The sequence below is a fragment of the Ipomoea nil genome, unplaced genomic scaffold, assembly GCF_001879475.1.
Source record: "Ipomoea nil cultivar Tokyo-kokei standard unplaced genomic scaffold, Asagao_1.1 scaffold0222, whole genome shotgun sequence".
In the NCBI taxonomy this organism is placed as follows: Eukaryota; Viridiplantae; Streptophyta; class Magnoliopsida; order Solanales; family Convolvulaceae; genus Ipomoea; species Ipomoea nil.
In genome coordinates this window covers 266,100-280,634 of record NW_017616650.1, presented here as the reverse complement: position 1 = coordinate 280,634, position 14,535 = coordinate 266,100, and the positions used below count along the sequence as shown (strand labels likewise).

Below are 14,535 nucleotides of genomic sequence, written 5' to 3'. Positions count from 1 at the left end.
ATACCTCTTGGTATGAATTGGAATCTTTATTGAATTGATTCACCAAAAGATTTAGCATTTAGTTTGTATGATATGATGTAGCTTCCTAACCAATTAATAATGGGGGAGCCATTGGACTCACTGAAAATCAGATCTGACCACAAATTCTCCCCTCTAAAGTGTAAGCACTTGTGAAAGTAGCTGGTGTACCAAAAAGCATTATTATATATGCAGTGCTCGACTTTTGTAAATCAAGTTTGGAGTTGATTGGGGTGTCCATGTACACTTGACCTTTTGTGCCCATCTATGTTGTGTCCATTATATTTGGGGGTAAAGTTTAGATAATCATTAATCTTATATATATTATAGATTTGATAAAATTGGTGCGGTGGTGATTTGATAGATCTTGGCTTGGTTACCTAGAAGAGAAAAGAGAGGTGAGTAATGACATTATTATTATTATTCCTAATTAGTAATAAAGCTAATAATAGTGGATTCAGTTTCTATATATAATACACGTATCACCACTTTTAGTCTCTGAGTTGTTTGTAAAGTGACACTTTTAATCATTCGTTAACAACTATATATGTTGAAATTTATCGTTATTCTTTAGAAACCCTAAGTAGCTTAGTCAACCAATAGCACTTCAACTGATCTACAACTTATGCATATTGACCTTCATTGGCGCTGATAAAAAAAAATATAAAAATTAGTGTAATGAAGGTTAGTACTAAGTAGTCTATGTTTCTTGCCATTAAGCTAAGCCATGGAGTTAGGGCGCAATTTAAGAAAACAAAAAAAAAAGAATATGATGTGAAACTGCATTATTAGTTATGGTTAATTAAGGTTTCTAAAGAGTACCGCTAAATTTTGACAAATTCATTAATGAAAAGGATTAAAGCCACACTTCACTAACAACTTAAAATTTTAAAAATGATGCAGGACACTTATACCACCTAAGGAGGTGTTTGGTTGTATGGAAAATGTTTTCCTTGAATTTGAGTGAAACTAGATTTTTCTTTGTTTGGTTGGATTGAAAACATTTTTCTCAAGTTTGTTTGGTTGGTTGGATGAATTATACCCCTGGACATATTAGGAATGAGTTTGAAGTAAACTGATTTGAGGAAGCGCCAAAATAAACTCGACCGATTCAGGCCAAGTCGATCACATAATTGGCCCCCGGGGCCCCAAGGTCGACCATTAATCTAAGAGGTCAGGTCGACAGGTCGTCCTCCTTGAACTCGGTCGAGGCAGGTGAAGACGTGGTCAAGCAGGGGCTGTAACCCTTCGCCCCAAGCAAGTGGTGCCCGATTCGCACAAAGTAGTTATGAGGGGAGGCTGAGTATAAAAACATGTCATTTGTCCTCATTTTAGACACGATTTGTGTTCTATCACAACATCCTTTGTACGCTCAGCTCATTAAACAATTAATACAATATCAATACACTTTGTTTCTCTCACGCTTTATATTAACTTTACATTCCTTTATCTTTTAATTAATCAGATTTAATTAATTCGGACCATCCGGATTAATTCCATCAATACCACTCTTAAATGTTGTGACACAAACTCTTGTTTAATCATGGAGGATCCTATCTACAAATTATATATTCTTACGAACTTTTTTTAAAAAATTTGATCAACTAGTTACTTATAAATTAGTCGATATCATAATTAATAATTCAAATGAAGTTACGTAAAATTAATGAATTTTATATATGCATAGTATATCTAATATTATGAGTACGTTTGAAACTGGTCCCGACAACTAGGATGTTTGTTCAATCATGATTGTATATTCAATGTAGGCAAAGGTTGATAGCAGTAAATATATAATTGTAATGTAGACGTACGGCCAGACAACTGCGTTTGGACTTCCCCCTTGTGGCCTTGTCTTTCACTTTAATTTCTACATGCATCTTCTAAAAGTATTTCATTTTACCATAAGTAATAAACATTTTATTTTTGTCAAATCACAGAGTGCCTTGAGCAAGTTCTAATTGTATAAGACACCTTTAAGCCCGTATCATATTAATATTAAGACTAATTTCTATTCGCATCGGTCCGACCAAATTAAAGGGCAAAGTGCTAGCCAGATTAGTTTTTTCATACGAGAGGGAATTCGAACTCCCTACCTCTATTAAGGGACAATAGTGCACGACCACTCACACCAACCAAGCTGGTTTATTTTTGATTTAGTATTACATTTGTTAGTATAAATATTACATTTCATCTTGACCCGATGCGTCTCACGAACAAAAATCCGTGAGATAGTTCCACATAAATTTTTGCCAAAAATAATTGGGCTTCTTTGTTATTATCTAGTTGTCTTTAAAATCCCAACATGCTTAGGCTGGCATATCATCATCTTCGGGATTAATTAATGGCGATTATGCATGAGATAATCATGCATGCTCTCTTCCTAAGCTAATTAAGCCAAACACATATCTTCCAAAGCTAATAAATATCTTTACGAATAATTAACAATGATTAAAGAAACAATCAACCATGCTCTTTCCCCACGTACTATTACATCTACACCAGATGTGTGAACTTCCAACAACTATAATTGACGGATAACAAAAAAAATAATTGACCCTGTTTGGTAAAATAGTTAGCTTATAGGTTAATTTTAGCTTATTTGATCACTATTAGTTGTTTGACTTGATTTAAAAATCAATACAAATGTTTGGTTAATTAGCTTTTTGTACTTCAAAATGCTAAAATTCAAAAAGCTACTCAAAACAACTTTTTTAATTAGCTTTTTGAGAAAAGAAATTACACCAAACAGCTATCAGCTAACAACTAATTTGCCAGACACCTTTCTACAATCAGCTAATGTTATCAACTAGTTATACTCTCTAATTAACCCAATCAGCTAACAGTCATTTACCAAACATGGCTAAAATTTTAAAAGGATAAGGGTAAAATAGGCCTTCAATTTTGCTTACATAGCATATTACTACGTAGAATCCTATTTACATTTTTTTTATTAAAAAAAAAAAACTATTCTTAAAAAAATGGACTTTCTAGCAGGCTTCTCCCAGATCTGACGGAGAAGCCGGCTACCGGTTTCTCTATCAAGCTTCTTCGTCCATGGCAGTCCGCGGGCTTTTCTGTCTAGATTTGACCGAGAAGCCCACCAAGCTTCTTTGTCCTTGGCAGGTCGCAGCCAAGCTGCCATGGATTGTTGTGTATTTTTTAATTAATATAATTATTTTATTTTTTATAAAAATATAATTTCTAATAATTATTAATTTACGGGACATCTTACGTGGCACTATGGCAGTTGACTTAGGAATAACAAGCTATTATAGATCAAATAGGTTAATTGTACAATTTTAACAAGTTTATGAATCTAACTGAAAGAATTTTTTGTTCGAGAGTTTAATTATACATTAATATATTATTGGAGTGTCTATTTGACCCTTATCCCAATTTTAAATGTATAATATGCTTTGTAAATGAAGAAAAGTGTAATAGATATTTATTTATTTTTCAACCATGCATTAAGGCAAGCAAATAAGGTGATAAATACATTTATTAAAAAAAAATCCCCAAAAAGGAGAGGAAAAAAGGAAGATTATCTATGGGAGTTTGTTTGTTTTTTTTTTTTTTTTTTTTTTTTTTTGGATCAGTCCAGCAAAGGAAAATTAAAAACTCCACCCTCAACTGTCTCAGTGGGGGGAAAAGAAAAGAAAAAAAAAAGTGGAAATTGCTCGAAATTAAGGGCATGTGGGAGGCACGTGACTTTGTTGAAGATGATGGTTTGTTTGAGGTGATCTTGATCTTCCATGGAAAAACAGTGTGACATGTTTGCAAATGTTGCAAGAGAACCATGGAAAACCTCGTCGTAATTCACATCATCATCTTCACCGGAGATTCTTGATCAGAGTTTCAGTTTTCTGTTCATCGAGCTCTGATGTGATATGGGGATGGAGATTCAAGAGCGGCTTTCTTGCTTTGTAGATTCAATTGTGTATAGAACTTCCTGATGAACTCCTCGGCGTCCATATCCACCTGGGAGTTGATCTCCTCGGAATCCTTCAACGGGAAGGGCGAATCCGTCACTCGCAGCTGCCTCACCGTGGGGGTCCGCCCGAACCCCGGCAGCGCCGTGAAAGGAGACCCATCAACCGCCGCCTCGGGACGGTCGTTCAGCATCTCGAAAACCCTCTGGAAAACATCGGCGTCGATCTTGTTTTCGCGGCGGTGGTTCCTGCTCCGCTTGCTGGCGTGGTGGTGGAACAAGGCGGCGGGGGTGTTGCTGCAGCTGAACTCGTAGTCGTGCGGGGCGTGGCCGGTGAAGACTCTGACGGAGTGGTGGGAGCGGCAGGTGATGAGGGCGGAGTAGTGGTGGCTCAGCGCCTTGCCGGCGGCGAGTTTGCCTCGCTTTAGCATGAGTTGAAGGGCGAGTTGGAGGTTAAGGTGAATTAGCTTGCTCTTCGAAACGCCTTTCCTCACCATGTAGAAAACTATCCTCACAATGTTCCATAGTTTCTTGCCAACTATTTGTGGGGTTATTTGTTCTATCTCCATTTTTTCTTGTTTTTAGCTCTGTGTGTGTGAGAGAGAGATGTTGTGTTGTGTTTTCTTTTTTTGGTTTATTTTGGAATGAATTGAAGAGGATAAATGGATAATAGATGCATGATGTATTTATAGGTCCATGTAATGAAGAAGATGCCACAAGGCTAATTATTTATTTATTATTAATTTTTTCCTTTTTAATTTCCAGGAATAAAATATTTAGACTTTCTCTCTCTCTGTCTCTCTCAATGAAAGTGAGGTGATATTTCTCTAGAGATTTTTTATAAAGTCGGAAATTGCTGTATAATTTAATAGCAGCTCATCACCATGAGCTAGACATCATTTTTTTTAAAAAAAAATCAAAATTGATCGAGAATAACCAAAACTGTCAAATTAAATTACCACCTCATAATTTTCAAAAAAAAAAAAAAAAATTAAGGAGGTGTTTGGTAATTAGCTTATAGCAGTTAGTTGATTGAGTTACTGGGTCTGACTAATTGATAACATTAATTAATTGTAGTAAGATATTTGATAAATTAATTAAATATTGAATGTTGCATACCCTATATATGTATTTTTCCTCCCCATCTTTCCCTCATGATAATATAACATTATCTAATTGGTAATTAATAATGTTTTTTTGATTAATTGTGGGGCCAAGTATTTATGCATGGACACTCAATGAATGGAAGCTACCCATCAAGAAGAGAAATTAGGAAAGGCACAACCAGCAGTCAATGGCAAAAGTATGCATTGCGGCTGGGTAAAGATCGTCTTATGACCCTAGTTAGCTGACAAAGATCACAAGAAGGTAAATTGACATAATTCAATTTTTTTTTTTTTTTTCATTCTACGAAAGAAAGGGTTCCACTTAGATTGTTGGAAAACTTTTTCATCATAGCTGACTAACTTTACCCACCTTGTTACTTCACAGCCGGTAAAGAATCACAAGGATGTTAACCATCTTAGGTTGTCCATAACTGACTATGACTCAAACTAAGAAAGTCATCCAATAAACAACTTTCATAAGAAGTCAAACTTAAAATATTGTAGTTATGAAATTAATTAATTGTGTAATCAATTTGGCTAAGATTGCCAATCATTTAGTGAATTGTGAAATTATTATTGGAAGGCAGCAGACTCTAGCTAGCTAGCAGTGGTTGGTCACCTAACATTACTCAAAAGATGTAACCATCTCATTAAAGGGTTAAAACCCCCATGGTCAAAACAAGTTGTGGACTAACTGCAAATTTCCAAAATAATAGATTATTGAATTGAGGTCGTTGTTATTGTAAATTTTGGATTTGATTTAAAAATTATTAGTCTAATCTGCAGTGCTGGGTTAATTAATAATTGGAAGCTTCCTTGGAGGGAAATGTTAATGATTGATGCATACTTTTTGTTTGATCTGAGCATATTGGAGGTTAATTATATCTTTGAAGATTATTAGAAGTTGCTTTATTGTTTTGTTTTTCTTTTGTCAGAGAACATGTTTCCTCAATTAGAAGAAATTTGACAACTTTGATTAAATGAAAGAAATATGTGTCATCTTATTCATATCTTATAGGTAAATTTATTGTATTATTAGATAAAAAAAACTCACATAGAATTAAATAAATATTTAATGAGAAAAAATAGTAAAATCATAAAGGAAAATAATAATAATATAAATTAATAATCAATACATCATAAACAAAAAATTTAAGATAAAGAAAAAATTTATAAATATATAAAAAGTAAACACAATACGTCAGGATTAAATGTTTATCACTATACTAAATATTATAACTAGTTAGTAATGAAATTGTAACTTTATTTCTTTTTATTTGCTCAACAACTTATGTACATTTTAACAACAAGATGTTAGACTTGGTTTTTCAAACCTCCATACAACTTCATGCACAAATTATTATATTTAACGATGTTATAAAATAACTCGCAATCACTACCGAAAGGTGCATTTTAGATGCAGCTCGTCTTGTGACAATAGCCCGTAAAATACTATAATGAGGTAAATTAGCTTAGGTTGTTTATAGTTGGCTACTTCAAACCAACAAGTTAAATAGACAACTTTCATTAAAAGTCAAACTTGAAATTTTGTAGTTATTAAACCAATTATTTGACCAACTTAACTATGAGTTGCACCTATAAGAGCAACCCTAAGATGAATTTTTGAGAGTTTTTTTTTTTTTTTTTTTAATCTTTTTAGCATAGGTGAAGGAAAGAGATGAGAGGAGAGAGAATAAAAAATTATTGCAAATGAAAGTTTTTTTGTGAGACTCACTATCAAGGAGAAAAGTATAGTAAGACAACTAATTTTTTTGTTTTTCAATTTCGTTTTGATTGTTGTTTTCTCCTACCTAGGGGTATGCAATCAATTAATTAAAGTTTTTAAAGCTTTAACTGTTTATTGAACCGAACTTTGTATTACTAAATTAATCGAACTGAAATTTTTTTGAACGGATAATTGATCACCGAACGCACGGAGTATTACGGACGAGTACCGTACAATATAGGATTGTCAATAATTGAAGATATTATTTGAGGCTGTCCGAAATGTCAAAGACGCCACTTGACTTCAAGTTTAAGGCAATGATTGATGTGAAAAGTACAATGCTTGCGCGAATTATCTTTGTTTTTTTTTTTTTTTTTAAACTTAAGTGATTACGGAGTAATTTTAACTTAAGTGATTACAGTCTTATCAAATAAATTATAAATTTACAGGACTCCACTTTTAGATCAGAGTTACTACAAAAGTATATTAGATGTGACGCAATCAATTTACCGATCATTTTCTAGTTTACATTTTATTTTGTTATTCTGTATCAATAATCATTCTTGTATGATTTATCTTCTTAGTAGACTAAGGAATACATTTATGATAACTGCACAAGACGTGGAGACCTACAACATTCTTATACTAAAATAACTCATTAATATTTATTATTATTATTATTATTATTATTATTATTATTATTATTATTATTGTTGTTGTTGTTGTTGTTGTTGTTGTTGTTGTTGATATTGTTGTTGTTGTTGTTATTGTTGTTATTATTATTATTATTATTATTATTATTATTATTAATTGTATGTGTTTGCATGTTTTTGAAAGCTGTCATGTAACGTTCGGTTTGACTGTTGTTTTCGCTCAAAACAAGGAGAAAAGATGGATTCTTGATGCATTTACAAACGAAGACATGAAAATATTTTATATTTTTGAACGACAACATGTTACTTTGGTAAAAAGTTAAAAAGGATTGAAATTCATCTATGGTTAAAGATTTTAGTAAAAATAAAAAATAAAGATTAAATTGGCCACTGAACAAAATATGAAAATGTAATTAAACGATTGAACAAAAAAATAATGCAATTGTGCCACTAAAAAAGCAAAATATATATAATTTCACTAACTAGCAGGTTAACAGGCTAGTAGGTGAAATTACACACATTTTGCTTTTTCAATGGCCAAATTACATTATTATTTTTATTTTGTGGTCTAATTACATTTTCAGGTTTGTTCAGTGTCCAAATTGACGCTTATTCCAAAAAAAGAAAAAAATTAATTTTATAAATATTACTGAAACTTTTAACTTTATAATATTTATAAAACCAACCACATCGATCTCTTTTACTATTATTTTACTGCAACCATCAACCAATTTTTTTGTTTTGCAATATCCCAATGTTACCAATATAATTATATTGTGAAAACTGTCAATTAGTTGGTCCAATAGCAAAATTTTTCTTTTTAATTAATTTTTTTAGATCTATTACTCACAATAGAATATAGTCTTCATGTAAGTATGTAACTAAGAAGCAATTACATCTTACACCATAAACAATATTAATTTTATTTTTGGAGAAATTGATTTTTTCCCTCCGTCCCTTATTCCCTTATAGTTATTTTAATCCATAATTTTTTTTTGGGAAAAGGGTCAAATACACCCTCCAACTTTAAGTAAGAAGTCAATTAGGCCCTCAAACATTTGAAAGTTGCAATTAAACACATTAACATATTAATTTAGTGCATTAAGATCCCAAACCCTAAATGTAACCTGTAATAGCAGGTAAATAATTTACTGGCAAAACTCCGACGACATTCCGGCGAAGGCGTGCCCATCAAGTCGCCGGAAAAGGCGATCAAACCGGTCACCTCCTTCTCCGTTGTTGGAGATGGCGACCAACCATCTCCGTTGACTGGAGATGGCAGCAACCAAACTAGTTGCCATCTCCAACGACGGAAAAAGCGACAGGTTCAACGGTGCAGCGTTCGGCGGGCAGAAATGTTGTTCGACAGTGAAATTCATTGGCGGTGTAGAATTCCGTTTGGCATTAAATTCATTCACAGCAAATTATTTTCATAATCTTAGTAGCTTTTTCATCTACGACATCGATTCTGGGATGAGGCGCGATTTTCTGGATTAGGCAGCAAATTCTCCGGTCGACAGCTTCGTAACTCCAGTAAGGCTGCAACAATCTCTCCAACTGGGCAGCACATTAAATCTGGTGCTCCTTTTACATAGTGTTTTCTCCTTTATTCAATTGGTGTGGATTTACCTAATAGGTTGCTATTCAATTAGCAATTTTTGAATTGCTAACTTGCTGTGATGATTACGAACAGAGCTTTCAATTTCATTTGGTGCTGTTGAGTAATTAGCTTAGTTTAAATTGGTAATTGTTTAAATGGTTTGTATCTTTGCTGTACTTGGAATCATCATGTTTGGCTAAGCATGGTTGCCATGCCGGAGTGTCGCCGGAAAGTTGCCGGAGTTCCACCGGTGAATTATTTACCTACTATTGTAGGTTACAATTAGGGTTTCGAGCTTTAATGCACTAAATTAATATGTTAATGTGTCTAATTGCACATTTCAAAAGTTCGAGGGCCTAATTGACTTCTTACATAAAGTTGGAGGGTGTATTTGACCCTTTTTCCTTTTTTTTTTTTCTTTCATTGCTATATACCCCATTAACTTTTGAAGTAAGTTGCAACCTTAGTCCATAAAGAAACAATGTCATTAAATTACTTTAGAGTTTTACCTAATACATATCTATTTTAGTGATTTTTTCTAACCATTTTTTTTTTTTTTAGTTTCAGTATTTCATATGCAAATAGAACAAAGAATTAGCAACTTCATTCTCTAATTTTTTTCTCTTTGATTGTGATACTATACATTGTCTCTATTATTTCTCCTCATACACGAACCTATTAAAGACAAGTTCACTATTTTACATATGAAATACCAAAATTGGAGAGGGTTATAAAGAAAAAAATATAAAAAATTACTAAAATACACATGTACTAACCAAAATCATAACAAAATTTAACAATTCTATTGTTCTACAGACAAACTGCAACTTATTCAAAAAGCTAAGTTAAGATATATATTCCAATGGGAAGAAAGTAAGGTTAAAATTACTAATAAAAAATAATTGATAGACTAGAAACACTTTTTTTTTTCCTTTATTAAATTTGAACCCCAATTTTGAAGGCTTCTCATTACCCGTGCCTTAAAAACTTGTGGAAGATGTAAGTTGCAAAATGAGTCTGAACTTTCGAGCCTATAAATGTTTGTACACTAATACTCACAATAAAGTTAAATCAACACATCTACAGACACACACACATATTTGATTATGTGAGAACTACATGTCCAGGAGAGAACTGAGAACTAATCGCAGTCGTTCACATGTCCAGATCTAACGGATCATAAACACTGTTTTTTTTTTTTTTTTTAAATCGCAGTGACATTTTTATAAATAATTGAATTTTGAAGTGAAAATAAATTGTTTTAAAAGTGCAAGTAACAATTTTATATAGTGCACCTAAGTGCAAGTAACAATTTTATATAGTGCACCTAAGTGCAAGTAAGATGTATTAAAAGTGCAAGTAAAATGTATTAAAAGTGAAACAAATAATGTACACTAAACATCAATATTAAGTGCACCAAACGTTATTATTAAGTGCACCAATGTGAAAGACATTATAATTCGGTGCATCAATGTTAAAAAAAGGTAAATTATTTGTAGTATTAAGTGAAAATTGTTGCACTTTTAAATGATTTTACTTGCACATTTGTACTAGTTACTTGCACTTTGAACACATGTTACTTGCAACAAAGTTTAAGTTATTTATGAAAATGTCACCGCATCTTTTTTTACGGATTCTTTTTCGTGAGACGGGTCGAGTTAGGTCAGGTCAATATGCAAATGTAATACTTATACTAGAAAATGTAATACTACATCAGAAATAAAATATTTGTTACTTGTAAGGGAAAATATAATACTTTAAGGACAAATATAATACTTTTATATTTTGATGTAAAAGTGTTACTTTTCTCATGAAAAGTATTATATTTTTTCTTATAAGTAATGTTGCATTTATAAAGGTAGCAAATAGGAACGGTGTTGCAGTGTAAGGTAGGTAGGTGGCAAGAAATGGGACAAGCCAGCAATTCAAGTTTTGTACTGCCAAGAACTCCAGCCCCAATTTGGCATCATTATGTCCTGGCGATACCAAAAATATACATTAGATTAGGTCACCAGAAAATTAAAATATACACTAAATTATAATTTATGTTTTTAAACTATCTTCGTAATCCAGCTTGAAATTTAATAAAGGGAAAATGGCACTTTTTCCCCCTATGTTATATACTTATAGCACTTTTTCCCCCTCAATTATTTAAGTGACTCTTTTTCCCCCTGAAATGTTAAATGGACATATTTACCCTTAAAATAAATATTTCATTTATTTTTATTCTCCAATAAATTATTACTATAATTTGGTTCAAACTAGATACTATAGTAACCAAACCAAAATATTCCAATTACAATTTATAATCAAAACGCGATATTTAGAGTTTATTAAAATCGCGAACTGGAATGGCCGGTTCATGTTCCGAACTAAAAAAATAAAATACATTTATTGTTGAATTTAAACTATTTTAAAATAAAAAATAAAATTTTAAAATAAAGACGGTTCAAAATCGCGAACGGGATCCGAAACCGCCGGTTCATGATCTAGTTTTTTTTTATTCTTAAATTTAATAAATTGAAATTCAAATATTGGGTTCTAGATCTGAATCATAACTGAAAACTTTTAATTCGATTGCTATAGTGTCTGGTTCAGTTCGAACCGAATCGTGGTAATCGCTACATATACGCAATAATTTGTTGGAGAAGTAAAATAAATAAAATGTTTACTTTAAGGGTAGAAATGTCAATTTAATATATTAGGGGGGAAAACCACCACTTTTAAAATAATTGAGGGGGCTAATGTGCTTACATAAATAATTGAGGGGAAAAAAGTGCTATAAGTATATAACATAGGGGGAAAAAGTGTCATTTCCCCTTTAATAAATTGTATCAATCCCAATAATCTCCACCCCTCGCTTTTTTGAATTTTGGTCCGTCCGTATACATCACATCGTATCATTGTCGACCTGGGAGCATTAAAAATGCAAGAGAAATTGAATTCCAAATAACATATTAGTAAGTTGTGTATACAATTCACAATTTAATCCTCACAAAACCAAATAAAAATAAATGATTACTTGTAGGCAAAAATTTATGTAAGAAATTCTAATGGATTCTTGTCTGTGAGATTGATAAGTCGGGTTAAAATAAAAATGTACGGAGTAATATTTGTATTGAAAAATGTAATACTAATATTACACAGATCAATCATTTAGTAATAAAATATGAATTAATATTTGATGCACCGTCGGTGTATAGATGCAATACACCGGCGGTGAATGAGGTGATGACACATCATTAAAAACTAAATCAATACTAATTGAGTCTTTTTATGCAAAATAACTTAGATTTGTATTTTTTAAGAAACTTCTTTTATTTCTGGTGAGAGGCATACCTGTGAAAGAATTTGGTATTGGCGTCAGCTTCCTTGAGCCAGTGCTGCTTGGCTCTCTGCCTCCAGTATGCATCCTCCTGGGCCTCAGTGCGACTCAGAAGTTGCTCTATTCGCTGAAACTCGACAAGAGAGGCCGAGTCAGTGCATCCTCTCAAACGTTGTTGATCCCGTTTCAGCTGCACAATCTGTTTCCCATACTTATGGAACCGATCCCCACCCCATCGTGTTAACCGGTTTCCACAGTATTGAACACAACCCTGTAAACCCTGCCCTCTCCCTTCCTGCCACGCCTGCTCCACCACACCCCTACATCCCTCATCATATAACCATGCCATCTCAAACCTAAAACCCCTTCTTCTAACCCCATCCCTCCCTACCTCCTCCTGAACTGTGAAAAAAATGGCTGAATGATCTGACTTCCTGGTTCTCAAATTCATAACCTTTACATGGGGAATTATATTGCGCCACTCGTTCGTTACTAGGACCTTATCAAGTCTCTCCTCAATCCAGTTTGCAGTCCCTTTCCCCTTCTCCCAGGTATATGGGTATCCAATCATTGGCAACTGGGCCAATCCACAATCCTCAATCGTCTCCCCAAAACCTCGAAGAAGGCTATTCGGATGTGGATTTCCCCATCTCTTCTCATACTGGTATAGCAAATCATTAAAATCCCCCACCACCACCCACGGGAGATTCGATTTTGCCGCCAACATTCTCAACAAATCCCATGATTCAGCACGCCTATTACGGTCCGAATAACCATAGTAACACGTCATTCTCCAGGCCGGATTACCTGTCATAGTTACCTCAATATCAACGTAGTTTCTTGAGTAACTAAGGAGTCTCGCCGTATTATTCTTCTTCCACAATAACGCTAATCCACCACTCAAACCATCATTGTCAACATAAAATAAGCCTTCGAAACCGATCGTAACACGAAGACGCTCAGCATGATCTCGCGCTACCTTAGTTTCTATTAGAAATACAAAGTCGGGTTGCTTTTTGGACACCATGTCCACCACCTCTCGAACTGTCCGTGGATTACCCAAGCCACGGCAGTTCCAACTCAGCGTACTCATTAGCGTCGCCAAACAGTGATGATCACCGGAAAAAACGTAGGAAACCGTCGGAAACCTAACAAACCCTAGGGGAGGAGAAAACTCTAGCAAACCCTAGAGAGAAATTGAGAGCACCAAGAAGTTTCCTCTAGCAAACCCTAAATATTCTATAGAGCTAAATATAACTTCTTTTATTTCTAATTAACCAAATATATATATTTTCCTAAACATATTTCTTATTACTTAATTATTATATATATCTAATTATTTAATTATTATTAATGAAAGATTAATAACTTGCACGTTAATTAACATAATGCATCACATATTAATTCATTGGTTAATTACTAGATTAATCCATTATTTAATTACAGGATTAATCCATTAATGTTAATTAACCTGTACAAGAATTCTAATTAACAATAATAATCTATACTATATATAAAAACAAAATCCTGAAATTTTAACTTCCCGCCCAATTCCTAAAAAATCTCTCTTCCTAATAAAATATATTGATTTCTACTTTCTCATTCGTACAATAATTCTGCGTTAAAATTCTATTATAATATTATAAAATAGTGTAATACAATCTATCTACTATCTACTATCTACTATCTACTATACTAATAAGAGCCCAAGAGAGTTAGGCCTATAATGGGTAGAAAAAATGGCGGTCAAATTTTTTAATCAAATGAATGGCTCAGATTGATTAGATTTTAATTTTTTCTTTAGATTTCCTAATTTATCCTTAATGAATATGATTTTCCGTTAAGTTTTCCGTTAAATATTATCTTTTCCGTTAATTTCTGTTAGTTCACTGTTAACTTACTCATTAATTTAAAAAAAAAAAAGGTCTTAGGTTCGAACCTCATCCCAATTAAAGTTGGCATAATTAGTACTCTATTTTACTCTTATTAAATTAAATAATAATTTAGTAGTTACAACAAAAAATAATACATATGCATTTCTTTAATTTAGAATTATCTGTCTACAATGTCTTTATTCAAAAAAAAAATTATTCATTATCAATAAATTAAATAAGAGAAATAATTTCATTAGTTGTATTATCTTTATTTTTCTCCAATATAAAAATTCTTTACATTC

General features: G+C 32.7%; 2 protein-coding genes across 2 annotated transcripts; both read right to left on the bottom strand.

The window, feature by feature from the left end:
* Positions 1-3,888: 3,888 nt before the first annotated feature.
* Positions 3,889-4,518, bottom strand: LOC109193649. Its single transcript, XM_019344506.1, has one exon. It carries the CDS (start codon positions 4,516-4,518, stop codon positions 3,889-3,891), a length of 630 nt encoding a protein of 209 aa, XP_019200051.1.
* Positions 4,519-11,924: 7,406 nt separating this feature from the next.
* On the bottom strand, positions 11,925-13,149 carry LOC109193638. Its single transcript, XM_019344495.1, has 2 exons — positions 12,457-13,149; positions 11,925-11,945 (listed from the first exon to the last, which is right to left on the bottom strand). Exons 1-2 carry the CDS (start codon positions 13,147-13,149, stop codon positions 11,925-11,927), a joined length of 714 nt encoding a protein of 237 aa, XP_019200040.1.
* Positions 13,150-14,535: the final 1,386 nt, after the last annotated feature.

Bases quoted from the DNA above. Each gene is read 5' to 3' on its own strand.
- LOC109193638 (XM_019344495.1), bottom strand. From the start codon at position 13,149: ATGACGTGTTACTATGGTTATTCGGACCGTAATAGGCGTGCTGAATCA. The intron at 11,946-12,456 runs GCCCAGGAGGAT...TAATGCTCCCAG, and splicing joins AACTTCTGAGTCGCACTGAG to GTCGACAATGATACGATGTG.
- LOC109193649 (XM_019344506.1), bottom strand. From the start codon at position 4,518: ATGGAGATAGAACAAATAACCCCACAAATAGTTGGCAAGAAACTATGG.